At 42.2% G+C, this 25,389-nt stretch overlaps 1 protein-coding gene across 2 annotated transcripts; it reads right to left on the reverse strand.

Moving 5' to 3' along the window:
• Positions 1-541: 541 nt before the first annotated feature.
• LOC311119994 (signal transducer and activator of transcription 1-alpha/beta-like) lies at positions 542-22,084 on the reverse strand. Of its 2 annotated transcripts, XM_084194628.1 has the most exons (24): positions 22,064-22,084; positions 21,819-21,946; positions 21,554-21,698; positions 21,270-21,365; positions 21,022-21,108; positions 20,807-20,885; positions 20,611-20,702; positions 19,524-19,675; positions 19,247-19,405; positions 13,221-13,313; positions 13,069-13,128; positions 12,847-12,958; positions 12,684-12,725; positions 12,256-12,339; positions 7,187-7,285; positions 6,859-6,994; positions 6,685-6,740; positions 6,478-6,569; positions 2,607-2,746; positions 2,328-2,516; positions 1,931-2,006; positions 1,661-1,781; positions 1,443-1,481; positions 542-1,054 (listed from the first exon to the last, which is right to left on the reverse strand). In XM_084194628.1, exons 2-24 carry the CDS (start codon positions 21,944-21,946, stop codon positions 1,019-1,021), a joined length of 2,313 nt encoding a protein of 770 aa, XP_084050754.1. In that variant the 5' UTR covers positions 22,064-22,084; the 3' UTR covers positions 542-1,018. The 2 variants fall into 2 exon arrangements, with proteins under 2 accessions (XP_084050754.1, XP_084050755.1); XM_084194629.1 differs by lacking the exon at positions 1,443-1,481.
• Between the last annotated feature and the right edge of the window lie 3,305 nt (positions 22,085-25,389).

Below are 25,389 nucleotides of genomic sequence, written 5' to 3' on the forward strand. Positions count from 1 at the left end.
AAGCATAACACTAAGACTATCCAACACATAACTAACGGAGCACTTTAAAAAAAGTGTAAAATAAACGTATAAGCATATACTTGAAAAGTCAGGTTGTTTTGGTGAGAACTCGTCTGTTTGTGTGTCTGTGTTTGTGTCATTGACTATGGGAGGGACAGCAACTACAAATCTGGTAATGACAGAGGGCATTGCATTCAAAATCTCAAGCCCTACACTATTGTACTAAAAGTACTCATGCAACATACTTGTGATTTGATGAATGACTATGATATTGTTATTGAATAACTCATCTCAAGTGATTTGACTTTGTATCCCCAGTCTCTGTTGCACAAGAAGCCTCGTATGTATGAGTGTTTATTGTTCATCTGTGTAGTTGCAGGTCAACTTCAACATTAACTAATTATTTTGAATGTACCACAGGTGTATACTGATGTCATCAGTTTGTTTGTTTTCATTCAAGTATATCTGCTTCAGCTGTGTGTTGCAGGCAATGGAGATATGTTTATTTCAATGATCAAACAATAAATAAATAACTTCAAAAGATGGATAATATCTCATTTTATTCTTTTTTTGGGGTCATTTAGCAGATGGTCTTATCCAGAGTGACTTACAAGTAGTGAGTGCATACATTTTCAGACCTTTTTTTCCCTTACTGTGAATCGAACCCACAACCGTGGCGTCGCAAGTGAGCCACACAGGACTGTATATGGTTGAATATGGACATGGAAAGACTTAGGAGCGCCTATTCATTCATTATATGAATGTTACAGTAGTTAGCTAAGTGTTTTATGTTTATACACATTATCACCAAAATATATAATTGTTTCCAGTGAGCGTAATATATAATGTATATTTCTACTGTAATTGTATATCTTTCAAACTGACTCCGTACAAAAAAAGTTTATATGTTCTGCAACATGACTACTGAAGTTCAAGGAGAGTAAAGGATACAAATGAAATAGGCTTCAATATAAAACATGTTCTGGACTAAATGATCAGGTCCCACATGTCCGTTGGCTCAGTTGCTGTCCAAGTTAGGCATGTTCTCAAACATCTACAGAGGATGATAAATAGTCAACATGAGCAAAATGTCTTTATGGATGCAAAACTACCATAGGTTAGACTAGCGGGACAAAATAAATGCCATCATGATGACATTGAATTTGCAACATGCACATTCATTCCAATCTAAAGGGATTTAAGCATTTTTAGAGGATGTTGCATACTGGTCAGGAAATGTAGCAGACTACAGATAATCATGCATACATGAGCCTCATGCTGAAAACACAAAACAGTTGTACTGCACGTACTACTATAAGTTACTACAGTAGGTACGGTTTGACAGCACCAGTGTTTATTTTGTGTCATTGAAATGTCACCCACAGCCTGTTATTACTAGCAAAGACATGCTTATTCGGCGAAAACGGCACCATTAACTATACCTGAAAGTCTTCAGGTAAAAACTCTCCGAGATCAGATGGCTGAGGCAAGTAGTATGATGAAGAAGAATAATGGACGAGAAATGTCATGATGACATATCGGCTACATATTCGCCAATGATTGCATTGTTCATCAATTCTTAGATAGTGTTTGGCATCAGACTGCAATTGAATGGAATTTAATAAACTTTTTTGAGCACCAGAGGGGAAGTTTTACTCACCACAGCATCAATATCCTTAGGACTATTCCAACACTGGAGCACTGGTGCAACACTCCTCTTCAGCTCTCCGAACACGTCTGGCGACATGGGCATCATGTTGTCTTGCAGTCTAGATGGGTGACTAAAACACATTGCGAAAATGACAGTTAAGTCAGATCATCAATCATACTCAAACCAGACTATTGCAAATACAAATACAGTATTTATGGCACCTTCACCTTTTACAAAATAAATGAATATTGAGTAATATGAAGTGTACTCTAGACTTACACTTCTGACACTGATATGAGTTCTGTCTTCATGTATCCTGTTGTGGTGGGACTCTCCACATCCATGGGCTCCGATGCTGAAAAATTAAAATGGTGGGCCAGAGATAAAGACCACCTGCCCCAACTGCTCCACAACCCCAAAGGTCTACCAAACAGACATCCTGGTCCTCACAGGGGCTTTGTGTAAATCAAAAAGAACACAATTGCTACCAAGGGGCATGATTGATGGGACAATGGAAGTAGATTTCAGTAATGCTTCTTTATTCCGGGACCCCCCATACGTAAAATGTATACACGTATGACTAAGTCGCATTGGATAAAAGCGTCTGCTAAATGGCATATATTATTTATTATAATATTTACAGAGGATTGAAACAAAAAGGTTGCTGGCTGCTTACCCTCTGTGGCCCTGGCGTAGTACTTTCCGAAGGCCTTGTCTTTGGGGATGTCTGGGTAGAGGAAGCGGAGTGGGTTCTCTGGGATGTTCTCAGCTGCCATCACCTTGTAGGTGCGGATGATGTCAGGCAGAGAGACAGCAGACAGCTCCTTCTTGGTGTAGGGCTCCACTGCATGGAATACAGGCTTATCTGCGAAACACACACACATCAACCTTTTAATTGTAATTGCCTACAGGGCCGCTGTGTGTGCGTGTGGTGTGTGTGTTTTCACAGACTCACCATATAGGTCGTGTTCCACCCAAGTGAATGTGATGGCTCCATCTCTGCTACTCTCACTGAAGCGCAGCAAGAACGTGCCTGGACACTTCCCAGTCAGCATGGACTTCTCCCTCTCCTTACTCACAAAGCCCAGAATGCAACTAAATGTAAACAACATTTTACTTTATTATGTATATTTGACAGGGGAAATTCACATTGTTCAACAATTCTGTAAATGTACAGTGCATTCGGAAAGTATTCAGACCCCTTAACTTTTTCCACATTTTGTTACGTTACAGCCTTATTCTAAAATGGATTAAATTGTTTTTTCCCTCATCAATCTACACACAATACCCCATAATGACAAAGCAAAAACAAGTTTTTTGAAATTTTTGCAAAATGTATTAGAAATAAAAAACTGAAATATCCCATTTACATAAGTATTCAGACCGTTTACTCAGTACTTTGTTGAAGCACCTTTGGCAGCGATTACACCATCGAGTCTTCTTGGGTATGACGCTACAAGCTTGGTACACCTGTACTTGGGGAGTTTCTCCCATTCTTCTCTGCAGATCCTCTCAAGCTCTGTCAGGTTGGATGGGGAGCGTCGCTGCACAGCTATTTTCAGATCTCTCCGGGGATGTTTGATCAGGTTCAAGTCCGGGCTCTGGCTGGGCCACTCAAGGTCATTCAGAGACTTGTCTCGAAGCCACTCCTGCGTTGTCTTGGCTGTGTGCTTAGGGTCATTGTCCTGTTGGAAGGTGAACCTTTGCCCCAGTCTGAGGTCCTGAGCGCTCTGGAGCAGGTTTTCATCAATAATCTCTCTGTACCTTGCTCTGTTCATCTTTCCCTCGATCCTGACTAGTCTCCCAGTCCCTGCCGCTGAAAAACATCCCCACAGGATGATGTTGCCACCACCATGCTTCACCGTAGGGATGGTGCCAGGTTTCCTCCAGATGTCACGCTTGGCATTCAGGCCAAAGAGTTCAATCTTGGTTTCATCAGACCAGAGAACCTTGTTTCTCATGGTCTGTGTCTTTAGGTGCCTTTGGCAAACTTCAAGTGGGCTGTCATGTGCCTTTTACTGAGGAGTGGCTTCCGTCTGGCCACTCTACCATAAAGGCCTGATTGGGGGAGAGCTGCAGAGATGGTTGTCCTTCTGGAAGGTTCTCCCATTTCCACAGAGCAACTCTGGAGCTCTGTCAGAGTGACCATCAGGTTCTTGGTCACCTCCCTGACCAAGGCCCTTCTCTCCCGAGCCGGACGGCCAGCTCTAGGAAGAGTCTTGGTGGTTCCAAACTTCTTCCATTTAAGAATGATGGAAGCCACTGTGTTCTTGGGGACCTTCAATGCTGCAGAAATGTTTGGGTACCGTTCCCCAAATCTGTGCTTCGACACAATCCTGTCTCGGAGCTCTACGGACAATTCCTTCGACCTCATGGCTTGGTTTTGCTCTGACATGCACTTTCAAGTGTGGGAACTTATATAGACAAGTGTATGCCTTTCCAAATCATGTCCAATCAATTGAATTTACCACAGGTGGACTCCAATCAAGTTGTAGAAACATCTCAAGGATGATCAATGGAAACAGGATACACCGGAGCTCAATTTCGAGTCTCATAGCAAAGGGTCTGAATACTTACAGTACCAGTCAAAAATTTGGACACACCTACTCATTCCAGGTTTTTCCTTTATTTTTAACTATTTTCTACATTGTAGAATAATAATGAAGACATCAAAACTATGAAATAACACATATGGAATCATGTAGTAACCAAAAAAGTGTTAAACAAATCAATATATATTTTATATTTGAGATTCTTCAAAGTAGCCACCCTTTGCCTTGATGACAGCTTTGCACACTCCTGGCATTCTCTCAACCAGCTTCATGAGGTAGTCACCTGGAATGCATTTCAATTAACAGGTGTGCCTTCTTAAAAGTTAATTTGTGGAATTTCTTTCCTTCTTAATGCGTATGAGCCAATCAGTTCTGTTGTGACAAGGTAGGGGATATACAGAAGATGGTATTTTACCAAATAGGGCTAAGTCCATATTATGGCAAGAACAGCTCAAATAAGCAAAGAGAAACAACAGTCCATCATTACTTTAAGACATGAAGGTCAGTCAATACGGAACATTTCAAGAAATTTGAAAGTTTCTTAATGTGCAGTCGCAAAAACCATGAAGCGCTATGATGAAACTGGCTCTCGTGAGGACCGCGACAGGAATGGAAGACCCAGAGTTAACTCTGCTGCAGAGGATAAGTTAAGAGTTACCAGCCTCAGAAATTGCAGCCCAAATAAATGCTTCACAGAGTTCAAATAACAGACACATCTCAACATCAACTGTTCAGAGGGGACTGTGTGAATCAGGCCTTCATGGTCGAATTGCTGCAAAGAAACCACTACTAAAGGACACCAATAACAAGAAGAGACCTGCTTGGGCCAAGAAACACGAGCAATGAACATTAGACCGGTGGAAATTTGTCGTTTGGTCTGGATTCCAAATTTGAGATTTTGGGTTCCAACCGCCGTGTCTTTGTGAGACGCAGTGTGGGTGAACGGATGATCTCCGCATGTGTATTTCCCACCATAAAGCATGGAGGAGGTGGTGTTATGGTGTGGGGGTGCTTTGCTGGTGACATTGCGTCTCACTTAACCAGCATGGCAACCACAGCATTCTACAGCGATACGCCATCCCATCTGGTTTGGGCTTAGTGGGACTATCATTTGTTTTTCAACAGGACAATGACCCAAACCACCTCCAGGCTGTGTAAGGGTTATTTTACCAAGGAGAGTGATGGAGTGCTGCATCAGATAACCTGGCCTCCACAGTCCCCCGACCTCAACCAAATTGAGATGGTTTGGGATGAGTTGGACCGCAGAGTGAAGGAAAAGCAGCCAACAAGTGCTCAGCATATGTGGGAACTCCTTCAAGACTGTTGGAAAAGCATTCCAAGTGAAGCTGGGTGAGAGAATGCCAAGAGTGTGCAAAGCTGTCATCAAGGCAAAGGGTGGCTATTTGAAGATTCTCAAATATACTTTGATTTGTTTAAGACTTTTTTGTTTACTACATGATTCCATATGTATTATTTCATAGTTTTGATGTCTTCACTAATATTCTACAATGTAAAACATAGTAAAAATAAACAAAAACCCTTGAATGAGTAGGTGTGTCCAAACTTTTGACTGGTAGTTTATGTAAATAAGGTATTTCTGTTTTTCATTTTTAACAAAGTTTTCGCTTTGTCATTATGGGGTATTGTGATTGATTAGGATTTGTATTTATTTAATCCATTTTAGAATAAGGCTGTACCGTAACAAAATGTGGAAAAAGGGAAGGGGTCTGAATACTTTCCGAATGCACTGTAGCTGATTCAGCCATCTGTGGTCCCTGGTAGTCCATTAGAACTAGCAAGAGGAACGCTCAACTCCGTTCTCTCATATCGAGGCGGAGTTGAGTTTTCATAACTGGTCTCGGGATTTGCTAGCAACAACATTGTGTCACCATCAGTCGATTCTTCATCAGCTTACATGTACCTATGTTTGTCCTATACAACAACGGTCCTTCAGCGGGGTGCTGAAATTCATACTTTTAACACAAACTTTTATCGAATACAAACACCGATTTTTCAATTTTTACAAGAATCGACTGATGGTGACTCAATGTTGTTGCCATCAAATCCCTCGACTAGTTATCAAAACTCAACTCTGCCTCGATATAAGAGAACTGAATTGAGCGTTCCTCAGCTAATTAGAGCGTAACAGTGTAGTTGTTTGCTTTTGTGCTGAGAAACTAACAGAATGAAGTCTGTTGTGGCAAGCTATAGATACCATACTGCTAACTCTCTGATAATGATAATGTTCAACCCACTGAAAATGAAATAACTCACCCATCGTTCCACAGGGACAGCAGATGTCTCTTGATGAGGTCCAGGATAGCTTCGATCCACAGCCAGAAGGGAAAGCTCTTCTCACTGATACTCTACAGTAGACAATGTGTCTTCAGATGTCTAGATGGATTACTAGGTATCCTTCTATATTGTTGTGTTTGTGAACTGTAAAGATGTTGTATTCTGTATATTGTAGTCATGACCTACCTTACAGAACTTGGTCCAGGGGATAAGGCCCTCAGGATTCCTCTGTGCTTTCTGGCCTGTTAGAAAATGTATCTAGGTTCACCTCATCATCCAAGTATAGGGAGTTTGTAAATCAACCAACAACGTTATTAAAAGTATGGTAACATAAAAGACAAATCCCCCATCGTGACTCACCCAGTAGTTTGTCAGCCAGCATACCTAGCTGCTCATCATTGAGTCCCCTCTTGGTGACAGAGGAGAACTGCCAGCTCATCACCTCAGAAAGCTGACCCCAGGATGCTGCAGGAGGGCTCAGGAAGAACTTCAGGTTCTGGGACAGACCAGGGTAACGAGCGAGACAGAAAAAGAGAGCAGTGCGTTTGTGTACTGTCAATTTTTTATCTGATTTAGACTGGCTAATGCATGGGCCTTCTGAACAGGTCTCTCTTGCAATGAGATTTGATTTCAATGCAAATAACATGTATAAATAAAGGTTAAATTGAATGAATGTACTGTACTCTACCTTTGGCTCGCTGGTCAGCATGTTGTACCACAGGATGGAGGCCCAGCCACTGGGCAGCTGGCTGACGTTGGAGATGACCACGATTGGCAGGGAGATGGTCTAAGAAGGACCAGAGTCCGGAGAAAATCAAGGTCAAATTAAATAAGGCCAGAGTGCTGTTGGACCTCATGAAAATGGGAGTGTAGACCTAGTATAAAGTGAAGCCAGTTTAGATAGGGAAGCTGAGTGCCCGTCTCAGCTGTGATTGCTAGTATGAGTTTGCTTCTTTTGCTGTATTGACACTGCTGCTGTAACTAGCTGTTTCTTGCTATGCTGCGGTTTTCTGATATGAATTTTGTTCGCAAATGCTCGCTAGCTGTGTTTGAACCTTGCCCGCATCATTCAATATGCTGGCTGCTGAGGGGATGTCATTGACTGCGAGGATCAATCCACGTCGCTGCTCTACTGTTGTCAGTCAATAGCGGCTACAACTAGCTAGCTAGTAGATTTGTTTAGGGAGTATTTTATACTTTGTTTGTTCCCAATGCCAGCTTCGGGCAGAGTCTGTGCGCTCAGTTAACACACCTCACCACTGAGAAATCGGCTCGCCCATACAGGAGGAAGTGGCCTACGCTAGCCTATATGCGTCGATATACAGTGAGTCCCAATGTTTTCTTGATGACATGAGCAAGATGGTGCTTATCACGACGATTTGATAGTATTTGGTCTCATGCGGACACTAATTTGTTTAGTGCAGCAATCAATACAGATAATAGCCTATTATGTGTCGCGCGGGTCACGAGACCGCTGCAAGACACTATAGTATCAGCTATACATTTACGGTGTCTTCCAGTCACATTAGCTAATTAGCTCACATTAGCTAATGTGACTTGCACCGGCAGTCACATTTACAATTTCGTACATACCTTCCCTTATAAATTTAACTAAAAACACATTTAATTTAACGTGCAGGTCTGGAACAGTGTGCAATTACAGCGATACTTGCTGCTTCTGTTCTGAGCATATTTCTGTCTCTATGTGGGGAAAAAAAGTATTTAGTCAGCCACCAATTGTGCAAGTTCACCCACTTAAAAAGATGAGAGAGGCCAGTAATTTTCATCATAGGTACACATCAACTATGACTGACAAATTGAGATGTTTTTTCTCCAGAAAATCACATTGTAGGATTTTTTATGAATTTATTTGCAAATTATGGTGGAAAATAAGTATTTGGTCACCTACAAACAAGCAAGATTTCTGGCTCTCACAGACCTGTAACTTCTTCTTTAAGAGGCTCCTCTGTCCTCCACTCGTTACCTGTATTAATAGCACCTGTTTGAACTTGTTATCAGTATAAAAGACACCTGTCCACAACCTCAAACAGTCACACTCCAAACTCCACTATGGCCAAGACCAAAGAGCTGTCAAAGGACACCAGAAACAAAATTGTAGACCTGCACCAGGCTGGGAAGACTGAATCTGCAATAGGTAAGCAGCTTGGTTTGAAGAAATCAACTGTGGGAGCAATTATTAGGAAATGGAAGACATACAAGACCACTGGTAATCTCCCTCGATATGGGGCTCCACGCAAGATCTCACCCCGTGGGGTCACAATGATCACAAGAACGGTGAGCAAAAATCCCAGAACCACACGGGGGGACCTAGTGAATGACCTGCAGAGAGCTGGGACCAAAGTAACAAAGCCTACCATCAGTAACACACTACGCCGCCAGGGACTCAAATCCTGCAGTGCCAGACGTGTCCCCCTGCTTAAGCCAGTACATGTCCAGGCCCGTCTGAAGTTTGCTAGAGTGCATTTGGATGATCCAGAAGAGGATTGGGAGAATGTCATATGGTCAGATGAAACCAAAATAGAACTTTTTGGTAAAAACTCAACTTGTCGTGTTTGGAGGACAAAGAATGCTGAGTTGCATCCAAAGAACACCATACCTACTGTGCTTTGGGGCTGTTTTTCTGCAAAGGGACCAGGACGACTGATCCGTGTAAAGGAAAGAATGAATGGGGCCATGTATCGTGAGATTTTGAGTGAAAACCTCCTTCCATCAGCAAGGGCATTGAAGATGAAACGTGGCTGGGTCGTTCAGCATGACAATGATCCCAAACACACCGCCAGGGCAACGAAGGAGTGGCTTCGTAAGAAGCATTTCAAGGTCCTGGAGTGGCCTAGCCAGTCTCCAGATCTCAACCCCATAGAAAATCTTTGGAGGGAGTTGAAAGTCCGTGTTGCCCAGCGACAGCCCCAAAACATCACTGCTCTAGAGGAGATCTGCATAAGAGGAATGGGCCAAAATACCAGCAACAGTGTGTGAAAACCTTGAAGACTTACAGAAAACGTTTGACCTGTGTCATTGCCAACAAAGGGTATATAACAAAGTATTGATAAACTTTTGTTATTGACCAAATACTTATTTTCCACCATAATTTGCAAATAGATTCATTAAAAATCCTACAATGTGATTTTCTGGATTTTTTTATATATACACAAGTTAGACAAAGCCTTCAGCTCAGGTAGACTACACTACCAGTCAAAAGTTTGGACACACCTACTCATTCAAGGGTTTCATTAAAATGTTTTGCATTGTAGAATAATAATGAAGACATCAAAACTATGAACTAACACATATGGAATCATGTAGTAACCAAAAAGTGTTAAACAAATCAAAATATATTTTATATTTGAGATTCTTCAAATAGCCACCCTTTGCCTTGATGACAGCTTTGCACACTCTTGGCATTCTCTCAACCAGCTTCATGAGGTAGTCACCTGGAATGCATTTCAATGAACAGGTGTGCCTTCTTAAAAGTTTAATTTGTGGAATTTCTTTCCTTCTTAATGAGTTTGAGCCAATCAATCAGTTGTGTTGTGACAAGGTAGGGGGGTATACAGAAGATAGCTCTATTTGGTAAAAGAAAAAGTCCATATTATGGCAAGAACAGCTCAAATAAGCAAAGAGAAACGACAGTCCATCATTACTTTAAGACATGAAGGTCAGTCAATAGGGAACATTTCAAGAACTTTGAAAGTTTCTTCAAGTGCAGTCGCAAAAACCATCAAGTGCTATGATGAAACTGGCTCTCATGAGGACTGCCACAGGAATGGAAGACCAAGAGTTACCTCTGCTGCAGAGGATACGTTCATTGGAGTTACCAGCCTCAGAAATTGCAGCCTAAATAAATGCTTCATAGAGTTCAAGTAACAGACACATATCAACATCAACTGTTCAGAGGGGACTGTGTGAATCAGGCCTTCATGGCCGAATTGCTGCAAAGAAACCACTACTAAAGGACACCAATAAGAAGAAGAGACCTGCTTGGGCCAAGAAACACGCGGTGCGTCATATGAGAAATAGATGTACGGCTGCATTAGCTTATGCTACACAGAGGCCTTGTAGACAGTCATGTAATGGTAGAATGACCTATTGAGAGCTCCTAAATGTCGATGAGTTTACCTGCCAGTACCATGCTTCATTACGTTTGCTATGATGGCGTCAAATACACGTTGCTGTATTTGCTGGCAACTTGATATAAAGTACATTACATATACACGATGGGGGATTTGTCTTTTATGTTACCATACTTCTAATAACGTTGTTGGTTGATTTACAAACTCTCTATACTTGGATGATGAGGTGAACCTAGATACATTTTCTAAGACGCCTCAGACAACGACCCTAAGCACACAGTCAAGACAACGCAGGAGTGGCTTTGGGACAAGTCTCTGAATGTCCTTGAGTGGCCCAGCCAGAGCCCGATCGAACATCTCTGGAGAGACCTGAAAATAGCTGTGCAGCGACGCTCCCCATCCAACCTGACAGAGCTTGATGATCTGCGGAGAAGAATGGGAGAAACTCCCCAAATAAAGGTGTGCCAAGCTTGTAGCGTCATTCCGAAGAAGACTCAATGCTGTAAACGCTGCCAAAGGTGCTTCAACAAAGTACTGAGTAAAGGGTCTGAATACTTATGTAAATGGAATATTTCAGTTTTTTTTAAATTTGTAATAAATTTGCTAAAATTTCTAAAAACCTGTTTTTGCTTTGTCATTATGGGGTATTGTGTGTAGATTGATGATGGAAAAAAGCAATAATCAATTTCAGATTAAGGCTGTAACGTAACAAAATGTGGAAAAAGTCAAGGGGTCTGAATACTTTCCGAAGGCATTGTAGCTGCAGGTGGTTGACTGGGTCATATTGCTTACGTTTGCTTGTTAGATAAGGATATATTTTTATGTAGACACGTCAGATGATTACTCATTTAGTTTCAGTGAGAGCACCCGGCGGTGAGTTTCCAGGGCGGTTGGGTTCATTTTGCTTACGGTTGTTAGTTAGATAGGACGAATATTCCCATATACCAAGATGACAGCTCACCTTGCGTCAAGCATATGAGAACTATAAGACATACGTTGCACAGCGCCTTCTACAAATTGTTAATATTCACACATGGTATGGTCTTGTAATGGTAGGATGACTTAGCTGGTCTATTTTATCATATCTCAACAGCGCATTCTGCCGTAGCTACACATAGTCGTCTGGCGTATGGTTCTGCTGTTTTGGGGGATTGGTATAGCTTGTAGGTAATTGTATATATTGACGCTTTGCTTGGGCAGTGAGCTACCCTGATGTAACAGAGACTATATCGCAAAGACTTGCAATATTAAATTATTTAATAAATGGTTAAACATATTTCTATGTGGCGTTAACTTTCTGAAATAAATAATCAGCATCAGCTGAGATGGCACCAATTAGATGCTAGTAACAATCCCCTCTACCTTATTTGGAGTTCTATTTAAGCTGACCGATTCTGCTAACATATCCTGCTGCCGCTTGCTGCTACTGCTAGTATGCGTTTGCTTCTTTGCTCCCACCACCACCCCCCCAGCCTCCACCTGTTAGGTTCTGTTTTCCTGCTTGTAGGTAATTTGATATATTGACGCTTTGCTTGGGCAGTGAGCTACCCTGAAGGAGCAGAGCCTATATCGCCAAATCTTGCATGACTCATTCTTTAATAAATGGTTAAAAAAAAACGTTTTCTACTTGGTGCTTCCTTTCTGAACTATATTTCAGACCACTTACCTCTAGCTTGAGCTCCAGACCTGACTGGTTGAGTTCAGACTCAAAGCAGATGCAGTGCAGCTCTTCTGTCACAATGAGAGGCCCCTGGAATAACATGGTCAGACAGTAACACATTAGGGCGATGTCCCAATTGTCTCACCTTCCTCCAAAAGTCTGCACTTGTTCACTTCCCTTCACCGATTTGAAAGAAATATGATGGAAACTCCCTCCGGCCCATACCAATCCAATGCTTTTTAGATTTGTGGGAAGTAGTGAACGAGTGCACACTTCAGGAGAAAGGAGATATTATTGTGACGCACCCTAGGACTCAGTACCACGCTGTACTTAGTACATATCATATCTATCGGAATGAATTGACTGTAACTGATTACCTTGTCATTATAGGACAGTCCTATAACCCAGCTATCAATCTGCAGGTAGTCTCTTACCTCATTTGTTCTGTTGCCGGCTACTTTCTGCTCTTTCAGTTGCTGTGTTGAGACCAGAGAATAAACTGTAAGGAGTGATGACAGTGCAGGTCCAAATGGCCAATCGGGACAACTCATTCAGATATAGTGCCCTGTATGCTATTTGTAAATTGTGCTAGCTTACCAAATGGCGAAACTCTGCAGCCAAGCTTCCATTTGACTCCTCCATATTCATAACCTTTGTGTTGGTCCCCAATATGTTGAACTTACGAAACCCTTTCTTTTCTGTAACGTCCCTGGAGAGAAAACACAATGTGCATTCCCCCTTTAGTTGTGTATTCACATCACAAATTCAAGAGCAGGACATAACACAAACACATATATTCTACTACACTCATCCACTTACTTGTCAAACAAAGCTTTCACTTTGAGTTGATAGTTGAATTCCTGGAGCTTCACAAGAAATCTAGAGAAGATGAAATACAAATCAAAACTCAACCAGGTCTGGACAGATCCATAGGAACTACAGATGGTAGGTTCTGTTGTGTTTGTGCTTACCTGAGCTTGACAGTGAATTGCACCTGTGTCTTCAGCACCAGGGGTCTCTGTGGATGTGTGGGCATACAGGGCTGTCTCTCCACCACCAATGAACTGAGACACACCACAGACACAAGGAATGTTGAGGTGATATACTGTATTGAGGCATTTAGAAGTGATATTCTTCAAGAACAAATGGGTATAAAAAGAAACATCCCTTTTTCAGGACCCTGACTTTCAAAGATAATTCATAAAAATCCAAATAACTTTATAGATCTTCATTGAAAAGGGGTTAAACGCTGTTTCCCATGCTTGTTCAATGAACCATAAACAATTAATGAACATGCACCTGTGGAACGGTCTTTAAGACACTAACAGCTTACAGACTGTAGGCAATTAAGGTCACAGTTATGAAAACTTAGGACACCAAAGAGGCCTTTCTACTGACTCTGAAAAACACAAAAAGAAAGATACCCAGGGTCCCTGCTCATCTGCGTGAACGTGCCTTAGGCATGCTACTAGGAGTTACACCAGGAACGCATAATCCCTCCATCAGATTGTCAGCAATAGGCTGAGAGAGGCTGGACTGAGGGCTTGTAGGCCTGTTGTAAGGCAGGTCCTCACCAGACATCACCGGCAACAACGTCGCCTATGGGCACAAACCCACCATCGCTGGACCAGACAGGACTGGCAAAAAGTGCTCTTCATTGACCAGTCGCGGTTTTGTCTCACCAGGGGTGATGGTCGGATTCGCATTTATCGTCGAGGGAATGAGCATTACACCGAGGCCTGTACTCTGGAGCGGGATCGATTTGGAGGTGGAGGGTCCGTCATGGTCTGGGGCGGTGTGTCACAGCATCATCGGACTGAGCTTGTTGTCATTGCAGGCAATCTCAACGCTGTGCGTTACAGGGAAGACATCCTCCTCCCTCATGTGGTACCCTTCCTACAGGCTCATCCTGAAATGACCCTCCAGCATGACAATGCCACCAGCCATACTGCTCATTCTGTGGGTGATTTCCTGCAAGACAGGAATGTCAGTGTTCTGCCATGGCCAGCGAAGAGCCCGGATCTCAATCGCATTGAGCATGTCTGGGACCTGTTGGATCGGAGGTTCCCAGTAATGTCCGGGAACTTGCAGGTGCCTTGGTGGAAGAATGGGGTAACATCTCACAGCAAGAACTGGCAAATCTGGTGCAGTCCATGAGGAGGAGATGCACTGCAGTACTTAATGCAGCTGGTGGCCACACCAGATACAGACTGTTATTTTTTATTTTGACCCCCCCTTTGTTCAGGGACACATTATTCAATTTCTGTTAGTCACATGTCTATGGAAATTGATCAGTTTATGTCTCAGTTGTTGAATCTTGTTATGTTCATACTAATATTTACACATGTTAAGTTTGCTGAAAAAAAATGCAGTTGATAGTGAGAGGACGTTTCTTTTTTTGCTGAGTATATATATATATATATATATATATATATATATATATATATATATATATATATATATATATATATATATATATATATATATATACACATACATACATACATACAGTGGGGAGAACAAGTATTTGATAAACTGCGATTTTGCAGGTTTTCCTACTTACAAAGCATGTAGAGATCTGTAATTTTTATCATAAGTACAATTCAACTGTGAGAGACGGAATCTAAAACAAATATCCAGGAAATCACATTGTATGATTTTTAAGTAATTAATTTGCATTTTATTGCATGACATAAGTATTTGATCACCTACCAACCAGTAAGAATTCCGGCTCTCACAGACCTGTTAGTCTAACTTCCATGTTAGAAAATGGAAGAAGTTCAAGATGACGGTCAATCACCCTCGGTCTGGGGCTCCATGCAAGATCTCACCTCGTGGGGCATCAATGATCCTGAGGAAGGTGAGGGAATAGCCCAGAACTACACGGCAGGACCTGGTCAATGACCTGAAGAGAGCTGGGACCACAATCTCAAAGAAAACCATTAGTAACACACTATGCCGTCATGGATTAAAATCCTGCAGCGCACGCAAGGTCCCCCTGCTCAAGCCAGCGCATGTCCAGGCCCGTCTGAAGTTTGCCAATGACCATCTGGATGATCCAGAGGAGGAATGGGAGAAGGTCACGTGGTCTGATGAGACAAAAATAAAGCTTTTTGGTCTAAACTCCACTCGCCGTGTTTGGAGGAAGAAGAAGGATGAGTACAACCCCAAGAACACCATCCCAACCGTGAAGCATGGAGGTGGAAACATCATTCTTTGGGGATGCTTTTCTGCAAAGGGGACAGGACGACTGCACCGTATTGAGGGGAGGATGGATGGGGCCATGTATCGCGAGATCTTGGCCAACAACCTCCTTCCCTCAGTAAGATCATTGAATATGGGTCGTGGCTGGGTCTTCCAGCATGACAATGACCCGGAACACACAGCCAGGGCAACTAAGGAGTGGCTCCGTAAGAAGCATCTCAAGGTCCTGGAGTGGCCTAGCCAGTCTCCAGACCTGAACCCAATAGAAAACCTTTGGAGGGAGCTGAAAGTCCTTATTGCCCAGCGACAGCCCCGAAACCTGAAGGATCTGGAGAAGGTCTGTATGGAGGAGTGGGCCAAAATCCCTGCTGAAGTGTGTGCAAACCTGGTCAAGACCTACAGGAAACGTATGATCTCTGTAATTGTAAACAAAGGTTTCTGTACGAAATATTAAGTTCTGCTTTTCTGATGTATCAAATACTTATGTCATGCAATAAAATGCAAATTAATTACTTAAAAATCATACAATGTGATTTTCTGGATTTTTGATTCAGTCTCTCACAGTTGAAGTGTACCTATGATAAAAATTACAGACCTCTACATGCTTTGTAAGTAGGAAAAAATGCAAAATCGGCAGTGTATCAAATACTTGTTCTCCCCACTGTACATACATACATACATACATACATACATACAGTGGGGGAAAAAAGTATTTAGTCAGCCACCAATTGTGCAAGTTCTCCCACTTAAAAAGATGAGAGAGGCCTGTAATTTTCATCATAGGTAAACGTCAACTATGACAGACAAATTGAGTATTTTTTTCTCCAGAAAATCACATTGTAGGATTTTTAATGAATTGATTTGCAAATTATGGTGGAAAATAAGTATTTGGTCACCTACAAACAAGTAAGATTTCTGGCTCTCACAGACCTGTAACTTCTTCTTTAAGAGGCTCCTCTGTCCTCCACTCGTTACCTGTATTAATGGCACCTGTTTGAACTTGTTATCAGTATAAAAGACACCTGCCCACAACCTCAAACAGTCACACTCCAAACTCCACTATGGCCAAGACCAAAGAGCTGTCAAAGGACACCAGAAACAAAATTGTAGACCTGCACCAGGCTGGGAAGACTGAATCTGCAATAGGTAAGCAGCTTGGTTTGAAGAAATCAACTGTGGGAGCAATTATTAGGAAATGGAAGACATACAAGACCACTGATAATCTCCCTCGATCTGGGGCTCCACGCAAGATCTCACCCCGTGGGGTCAAAATGATCACCAGAACGGTGAGCAAAAATCCCAGAACCACACAGGGGGACCTAGTGAATGACCTGCAGAGAGCTGGGACCAAAGTAACAAAGCCTACCATCAGTAACACACTACGCCGCCAGGGACTCAAATCCTGCAGTGCCAGACGTGTCCCCCTGCTTAAGCCAGTACATGTCCAGGTCCGTCTGAAGTTTGCTAGAGTGCATTTGGATGATCCAGAAGAGGATTGGGAGAATGTCGTATGGTCAGATGAAACCAAAATATAACTTTTTGGTAAAAACTCAACTCGTCGTGTTTGGAGGACAAAGAATGCTGAGTTGCATCCAAAGAACACCATACCTACTGTGAAGCATGGGGTGGAAACATCATGCTTTGGGGCTGTTTTTCTGCAAAGGGACCAGGACGACTGATCCGTGTAAAGGAAAAAATGAATGGGGCCATGTATCGTGAGATTTTGAGTGAAAACCTCCTTCCATCAGCAAGGGCATTGAAGATGAAACGTGGCTGGGTCTTTCAGCATGACAATGATCCCAAACACACCGCCAGGGCAACGAAGGAGAGGCTTCGTAAGAAGCATTTCAAGGTCCTGGAGTGGCCTAGCCAGTCTCCAGATCTCAACCCCATAGAAAATCTTTGGAGGGAGTTGAAAGTCCGTGTTGCCCAGTGACAGCCCCAAAACATCACTGCTCTAGAGGAGATCTGCATGGAGGAATGGGCCAAAATACCAGCAACAGTGTGTGAAAACCTTGTGAAGACTTACAGAAAATGTTTGACCTGTGTCATTCCCAACAAAGGGTATATAACAAAGTATTGAGAAACTTTTGTTATTGACCAAATACTTATTTTCCACCATAATTTGCAAATAAATTCATAAAAAATCCTACAATGTGATTTTCTGGAGAAAGAAATTCTCATTTTGTCTGTCATAGTTGACGTGTACCTATGATGAACATTACAGGCCTCTCTCATCTTTTTAAGTGGGAGAACTTGCACAATTGGTGGCTGACTAAATATTTTTTTCCCCCACTGTACATACATACACACAGTACCAGTCAAAAGTTTGGACACACCTACTCATTCAAGGGTTTTTCTTTATTTTTACTATTTTCTACATTGTAGAATAATAGTGAAGACATCAAAACTATGAAATAACACATATGGAATCATGTAGTAACCAAAAAAAGTGTTAAACAAATGAGACTGTTATTTATATTTGAGATTCTTCAAATATCCACCCTTTGCCTTGATGACAGCTTTGCACACTCTTGGCATTCTCTCAACCAGCTTCATGAGGTAGTCACCTGGAATTCAAAGTTAATTTGTGGAATTTATGAAGACCGCCACAGGAATGGAAGACCCAGAGTTACCTCTGCTGCAAAGGATAAGTTCATTAGAGTTAGCAGCCTCAGAAATTGCAGCCCAAATAAATGCTTCACAGAGTTCAAGTCGCAGACACATCTCAACATCAACTGTTCAGAGGAGACTGTGTGAATCAGGCCTTCATGGTCGAATTGCTGCAAAGAAACCACTACTCAAGTACACCAATAAGAAGAAGAGACTTGCTTGGGCCAAGAAACACGAGCAATGGACATTAGACCGGTGGAAATTTGTCCTTTGGTCTGGAGTCCAAATTGGAGATTTTTGGTTGCAACCACCGTGTCTTTGTGAGACGCAGTGTGGGTGAACGGATGATCTCCGCATGTGTATTTCCCACCATAAAGCATGGAGGAGGAGGTGTTATGGTGTGGGGGTGCTTTGCTGGTGACACGGTCTGTGATTTATTTAGAATTCCAGGCACACTTAACCAGCATGGCTACCACAGCATTCTGCTGCGATACGCCATCTCATTAGACCGGTGGCGGTCCTCATAAGAGGCAGTTTCATCATAGCGCTTGATGGTTTTTGCGACTGCACTTGAAGAAACTTTCAAAGTACTTGAAATGTTCCGTATTGACTGACCTTCATATGTCAACGTAATAATTGACTGTCGTTTCTCTTTGCTTTTTTGAGCTGTTCTTGCCATAATATGGACTTGGTTTTTTACCAAATAGGGCTATCTTCTGTACACCCCCCCTACTTAGTCACAACACAACTGATTGGCTCAAAGGCATTAAGAAGGAAAGAAATTCCACAAATTAACTTTTAAGAAAGCACACCTTTTACTTGAAATGCATTCCAGGTGACTACCTCATGAAGCTGGTTGAGAGAATGTCAAGAGTGTGCAAAGCTGTCATCAAGGGAAAGGGTGGCTATTTGAAGAATCTCAAATATATTTTGATTTGTTGAACACTTTTTTGGTTACTACATGATTCCATATGTATTATTTCATAGTTTTGATGTCTTCACTATTATTCTACAAAATAAAAAACAGTAAAAATAAAGAAAAAACCTTGAATGAGTAAGTGTGTCCAAACTTTTGACTGGTAGTGTGTGTGTATATATAATTAATTTAAATGATCAAAAACAGGAGCAAAGAACACAGAGTGGACCTTTAACAGTGGAACACAAGTGTGGTGTCACTCACTGTTCTAGGATGTTCCGGAACAGTGCCAGGGCCCGCCCCTCCAGGAAGCCTTTCTGCTGTGTGATTGGGTCGTTGTCGTATGTGTACTTCTGCTCTAGTTCCTGGAGCTCCTTCAGCTGTTGCCTCACCTGCTGCAGGCTTTCCGCCACCGCTGTGAACCTACAGGGGAATACGAAGAAAAATAATAATACTTTATAAAAAAATTGTTGGGTTCATAAATTCATATTTTTGCTTGATCAGACAAAATTTGCCCAAGAGAATGAACTAGTCTTCACACCAGCTCTGCAGTTGGTCCAGACATGCGTTGGGTGGTCCTCCGATACAGGAGCTCTGCTGCCTCTTCTTCCACTCAGGCAGCTCCTCTGAGATCAGGTCTGACTGGACCGCCTCTGCCATGTTAAGCACCTCAGCCAACTGGCCAACCACTTCCTGTGGAGGAAATGAAGTAAAGTCCATGCACACAAAGAACAGTTATTATCTACTCTTCAATATGAGCAGGCTGGTTATTACTGGATAATACACTCTTAAGGTGTTTTCACACATAGTTTTGAGCTATAGTTCAAATCGGAGTTCAACTATTTGTTACATTGTCTTTTCCCCTCCATTTGGTCCACTTGGTTTCACACTGCCAAATGTCAAACGAACAAAGATTCCTTAACAAAACCATGTGTCCATTCAAGTAATTTGTTTAAATGCTCACGTTAAATCCATCTATGATTATCATGAAGCATCACTTGTGTGTCCCAATCTTCATATTACTTTCGCTTTGGTCTTCCATCAACATGCGGGAGGAAACTGAGGACAATAGCCGCTCTAACTGCGAGGTGAATAGGCTATATTCAGCTATATCCCCGGTATAGCCCACAGCTCCCCTAATCTGCATCGGATGCGCTCATAAATGTGCTGCTACTCACAGAAAGTTTCAGAGATCTCAAGTGATGATGCTGGGTGCTTTAAATCAAATGCTCAGTCAAACAACCAATAATAATGCGCAACTTATTTTCCTCTGTTTGGCCGGACTGCGTTCTCACCTGCAGCGAACCGCACCACAGTACGAATTGAATCGGACCGAGACCACCCTTTTTGAGCAAACCACTGTGCGTTGTTTAGTGCGCTCCCAAGTGCGGATATAGTGTCCACACCAGTCCAAACGAACCGAACTAAGGGGGTAAACGCACCAGAGTTTTGAAATACCGCACCAAACCAATTTGGTGTGAAAGCCCCCTTAGTCTCAACTCATATGTTCTGAATGACTAGAATACATGTCGTTTTAGTGGTGCTTGAAGTGTAAACAATCAGTTAATATTCACAGTACAATGTCATGATAGAATGTCACTGTTTAGCCTCATCATGACCCCTCTTACCCCTCTCTTGAACTTCAGCTTGAAACACATCTCTACAATCAGCTGCTTCTCGTGTTCCAGCTGTTTCAGTGTCAGCCCGTTAATTTCATGTTCTAAAGTGAGAGAAGGAAAAACATTCACTTACTGACTATACTTGAAACACAGATTCCTGTAAATAGATGATGATCTATTACAAATTGAGAATAAATCACCTCACCTCTGTTCTTAAGAATATTTAGCTTAAAGTCATGTTCGTCTTGAAGGTATTCCAGAGACTTTATATTCTGATCCGCTTCCTAGCAAGTGAGATAAACGTGTTGGATCAGATAGATGACAAACCTGACATGCATGAACATGTACTGCAAATCACTGATGGACTTGTTCCACCAGGAAACAATCAACATATAGTATATGATGGAAATGTTAACTCACCTGAACCTTGTTTTTCATGTCTTTGACTTTGTTGTCCAGCTTTTGTTTCTCCAGAACCATGCTAGTCTGTGTGTTTTCTCTGTTAGTCTGAGAAGAAAATACTGTTCATTTAACTGCACAGTTAAAGCATGTAAACGCTCCAATATACAGTTATGGATCATCTACAATATCTGACAGCATGGATAGAGAAAGACGTGTGGTGATTTTATGAATTACAATGTATGTCAATACAAGTCAATGTAGGGCACCTCTATGCTTTTGGCAGCAGCCAGAATCCTCTGCTCCTCCTTCAGGTTTCTGGAGATGATCATGGCCATGTGAACAGGGTCCTCCTGAAAGTGGTCCTGTGAAAGTGTGTACTTTATTACTATAAACCCCAAAAACAACTCAGACACTGGGGTCATACATTAAAAACGAATTACAAATCAAAAACTTCCAGAATAAAAAAAGTTATTATAGATCATTACTGTAACATACAAGCAATACAGTATGGAAGGCCACTGGTAAAGACGTAACTGAGCTCATACTATACCTGGAGGTTTCTCTTGATCTTGCGGATGTTGTGTTGTAGCAGGAAGTTGTTCTCCAGGGCGAAGCGGCTGTGTTGGTCATCCAGCTGGGCTAGCAGGTCATGGAAACGTACTGTTGCTAAGGAGTCCTGAACAGCCACATTTTCCCTACAGGGTTTCAATCACAGGGGAAGATATCGGATGAAGGAGATGAATAGACTACAGTAGAGAGTCAATCTTTATTTATCCATTAAATACAGCAGACACTCTCCTACCATCACTGCTTACCAGTCGATGCTCTCAATCCACTTGCTGAGGTACTGTCTGATGTCCATGGGGAAGGAGTCATCATAGAGCTGGTCGACCTGCTCCAGGTATTTAGACTCCAGTAGTTGCAGCTGGCACCACTGGGCCATCTGATCAAGGAGAAGTAACAGAGAGCTATGTAATGAGGCAACTAAATAAATTAAGATATGAATATTGTCTAAGATTGAGACGTGTATTTGGTTACAATATGACCTGTATCAACTAACCCATTTAGATGATGGGCCGTAGAAAGCTACAGGATCTGCTTTAGTTTTCGAGATGATCAATCTCTGTCGAGGGAGGAGCTGGTTTTTACATAGTGTGTATTTATTTATTCTGAACACAAAAATTTAAAAATGTACTTTTATGTTCGCTAGCTGGACAGGCAAACGTCGCAGAGTACTAAATTGTAAACCAATCAAAACTTGTGTACTATCCATGGTACTATCTCTGCTGATCCCGTCTGCCAATCACATTATCCGTATCTAAGGTAGTAGACAGCTGGTGACATCTTGAGAGCAATCTTCATCCGACAAACTGCTATCAGGTAAAGTCTTTATTTATTTAGAACTATTTAGTTATAGAAACATGATACCATCAATGCAAGCTGTAAAACGACTCCCAACTTAGAACACAGCAACCTTAGTAATGTAGCTAGCTTGCTAGTTAGCTAGCTAGCTAGCTAGCTAGCTAGCTAGGTACAACAAGCAAATCTGTTGCTAGCTAGCAGGAGCAGATACTGTAGCTTTATCACTAGCTAGCATGTCATTCCGAGACAAGGAGCGTTTTAGCTATCAGTTTATTCAAAGTAATAATTTAAGACTACAAAAATCTATAGGACAAGTAGTGTAAATCTAATAGTCATCAAGGCAGGACCCACTAATTTCATTGATACTGACAAATACGAAATGGCACATTATCCCTGTCAATAGTTGGACTAGGATGATTGCAGAGCACCCTGCCTGCCTCAAAAGTCAGGATGTTAATTTTGTAGCTCACAAAATACATTCCTTTGCTGTGATTTATTTTATTCATTCTGGTCTCCCACTTTTGTCTCACATTATCTATTCAGCTCTCCTGTGTACTGCTCCCAGAGATCAACAAGTGCTATTCACCAAGCATGGGCTGATTCACGGACCTGTGAGGAGAACCATTCTTTTATTTTATTTATTTATTTCACCTTTATTTAACCAGGTAAGCCAGTTGAGAACAGGTTCTCATTTACAACTGCGACCTGGCCAAGATAAAGCAAAGCAGTGCAATAAAAACAACACAGAGTTACATATGGGGTAAAAAACATAAAGTCAAAAATACAACAGAAAATATATATACAGTGTGTGCAAATGTAGCAAGTTATGGAGGTAAGGCAATAAATAGGCTATAGTGCAAAATAATTACAATAGTATTAACACTGGAATGCTAGATGTGCAAGAGATTATGTGCAAATAGAGATACTGGGGTGCAAAAGAGCAAAATAAATAACAATATAGGGATGAGGTAGTTGGGTGGGCTAATTTCAGATGGGCTGTGTACAGGTGCAGTGATCGGTAAGGTGCTCTGACAACTGATGCTTAAAGTTATTGAGGGAGATAAGAGTCTCCAGCTTCAGAGATTTTTGCAATTCGTTCCAGTCATTCTACTGCAGTTTGAACTAGCCCTGCCGTCACTATTTAGACATTGGGATCACATATGCATTTGCCTGTTGTCTTTTCTTTGTGGATTTTGTCTTGGACAGTTTAGCGCATTTTAGAGTTGAAGCACACCCACTACAGATACATGTACTTGTTTGAGCATCTTTATTCATTATTGTCTCTCACTTTTGTCTCCTATGATCTATTCACCAAGTCCTGCCATTTGAACTATCCCTGCTGTCCGTCACTATTTCGACATTGAGACCACATATGCATTTGCCTGTCTTTTCTTTGTTGGTTGTCTTACACCACATATGTCAGAGTCAAGGCCCGCGGGCCACATCCGGCCCGCGAGAAGGTTTTTTACGGCCCCTGGGATGATCTTGATTTATTATTAGAACCGGCCCGCAGACCGCAGCAAGCCGGCAGCCCGCAGATCTTTTACACGCACCAATACTACATTTCCCACAATGCAACGGTGACGCACCGAGCAGTAGGCTGCTTCATTTCAATATTTATTGGCACAGCAGTCGTCAGCATCACAGTAAAATTAACTTTCAGATACCCATCAAAAATGGCAAAACGGAAGGTGGACACTGAGAACCGGGGGTTTCAAACAAGGTGGGAGTCGGAGTATATGTTCACGGAGGTAGCTGGAAAACCTGTGTGTCTTCTGTGTGGAGAAAGTGTGGCGGTACTGAAAGAGTACTCGTGGGTTTGACAACCGACGGAGCACCTGCGATGTGTGAACACAGGAGCGGACTGGTGGCGAAGATACGGGAAAAGATGCAAGAGGAAAACGCGACAGGTGAGCTGACAGCTTATCATTGTATCATACACCAGGAAGCGTTGTGCGGTAAAGCCTTGAAAATGGAGCATGTAATGAGCATCATCACGCGCACAGTTAACTTTATCAGAGCCAAAGGTTTGAATCACCGCCAGTTCAAGGCATTTCTGACGGAGTTAGAAACGGAGCATGGTGATTTGCCTTATCACACAGAGGTGCGATGGCTAAGCCAGGGAAAGGTGCTTCAAAGATGTTTCGAGCTTCGTGAGGAGATTTGTCTGTTCTTGGACAGCAAAGGGAAAGACACAACACAACTCCGAGACGAAATGTTTCTGTGTGAAATGGCTTTTCTGTGTGACATTACGAGTCATCTGAATGCAATGAACTTGCAGCTGCAGGGTCGGGATCATGTCATCTCTGATATGTACAGTACAGTGAAGGCATTTAAAACCAAACTGACTCTGTGGGAGACGCAGATGCGGAAAGAAAATTTGAGCCACTTTCCCAGCTGCCAGACCATGAAAGAGAAGCTCTCTACCAGTGCGTTCCCGAGCGCACAGTTGGCTGATAAAATAGGTATGCTTGCCGCTGACTTTCGACGCCGATTTGCTGACTTTGAAGCACAAAAAAGCAGGTTGGAACTGCTCGGTAACCCATTTGCTGTTGACGTGGAAAGCTCACCACCAAACCTCCAAATGGAGTTGATTGACCTCCAATGCAATGATGCACTGAGGGCAAAATATGCGGCAGTGGGTGCTGCGGAGTTCGCCCGTTTCCTCCCCGACACAATGCCCCAGCTGCGCATCCAGGCTGCTCAAACGTTGTCTATGTTTGGCAGCACATACCTGTGTGAACAACTGTTTTCTTTGATGAACCTGAACAAAACATCACACAGAAGTCGACTTACTGCTGAACACCTCCACTCAATTCTGAGGATTTCCTCAGCTCAGAGCCTTACCCCGAACATTGATGAACTTGTGGAAAAGATGGGACACCACCAAGTATCACCCTCAACCTCAAACAAGTGAACATTACTGTGCAATCACATATTTAGAGTTTTTACTCAGTTCAAGTTTAAAAGTTAAAGTTTAATATTTGTTTTCACTGCATGTTACTTCTCCTTAAACAAAGTGTT

The sequence above is a fragment of the Coregonus lavaretus genome, assembly GCF_964263955.1.
Source record: "Coregonus lavaretus genome assembly, contig: HAP1_SCAFFOLD_2101, whole genome shotgun sequence".
NCBI classification, from domain to species: domain Eukaryota; kingdom Metazoa; phylum Chordata; class Actinopteri; order Salmoniformes; family Salmonidae; genus Coregonus; species Coregonus lavaretus.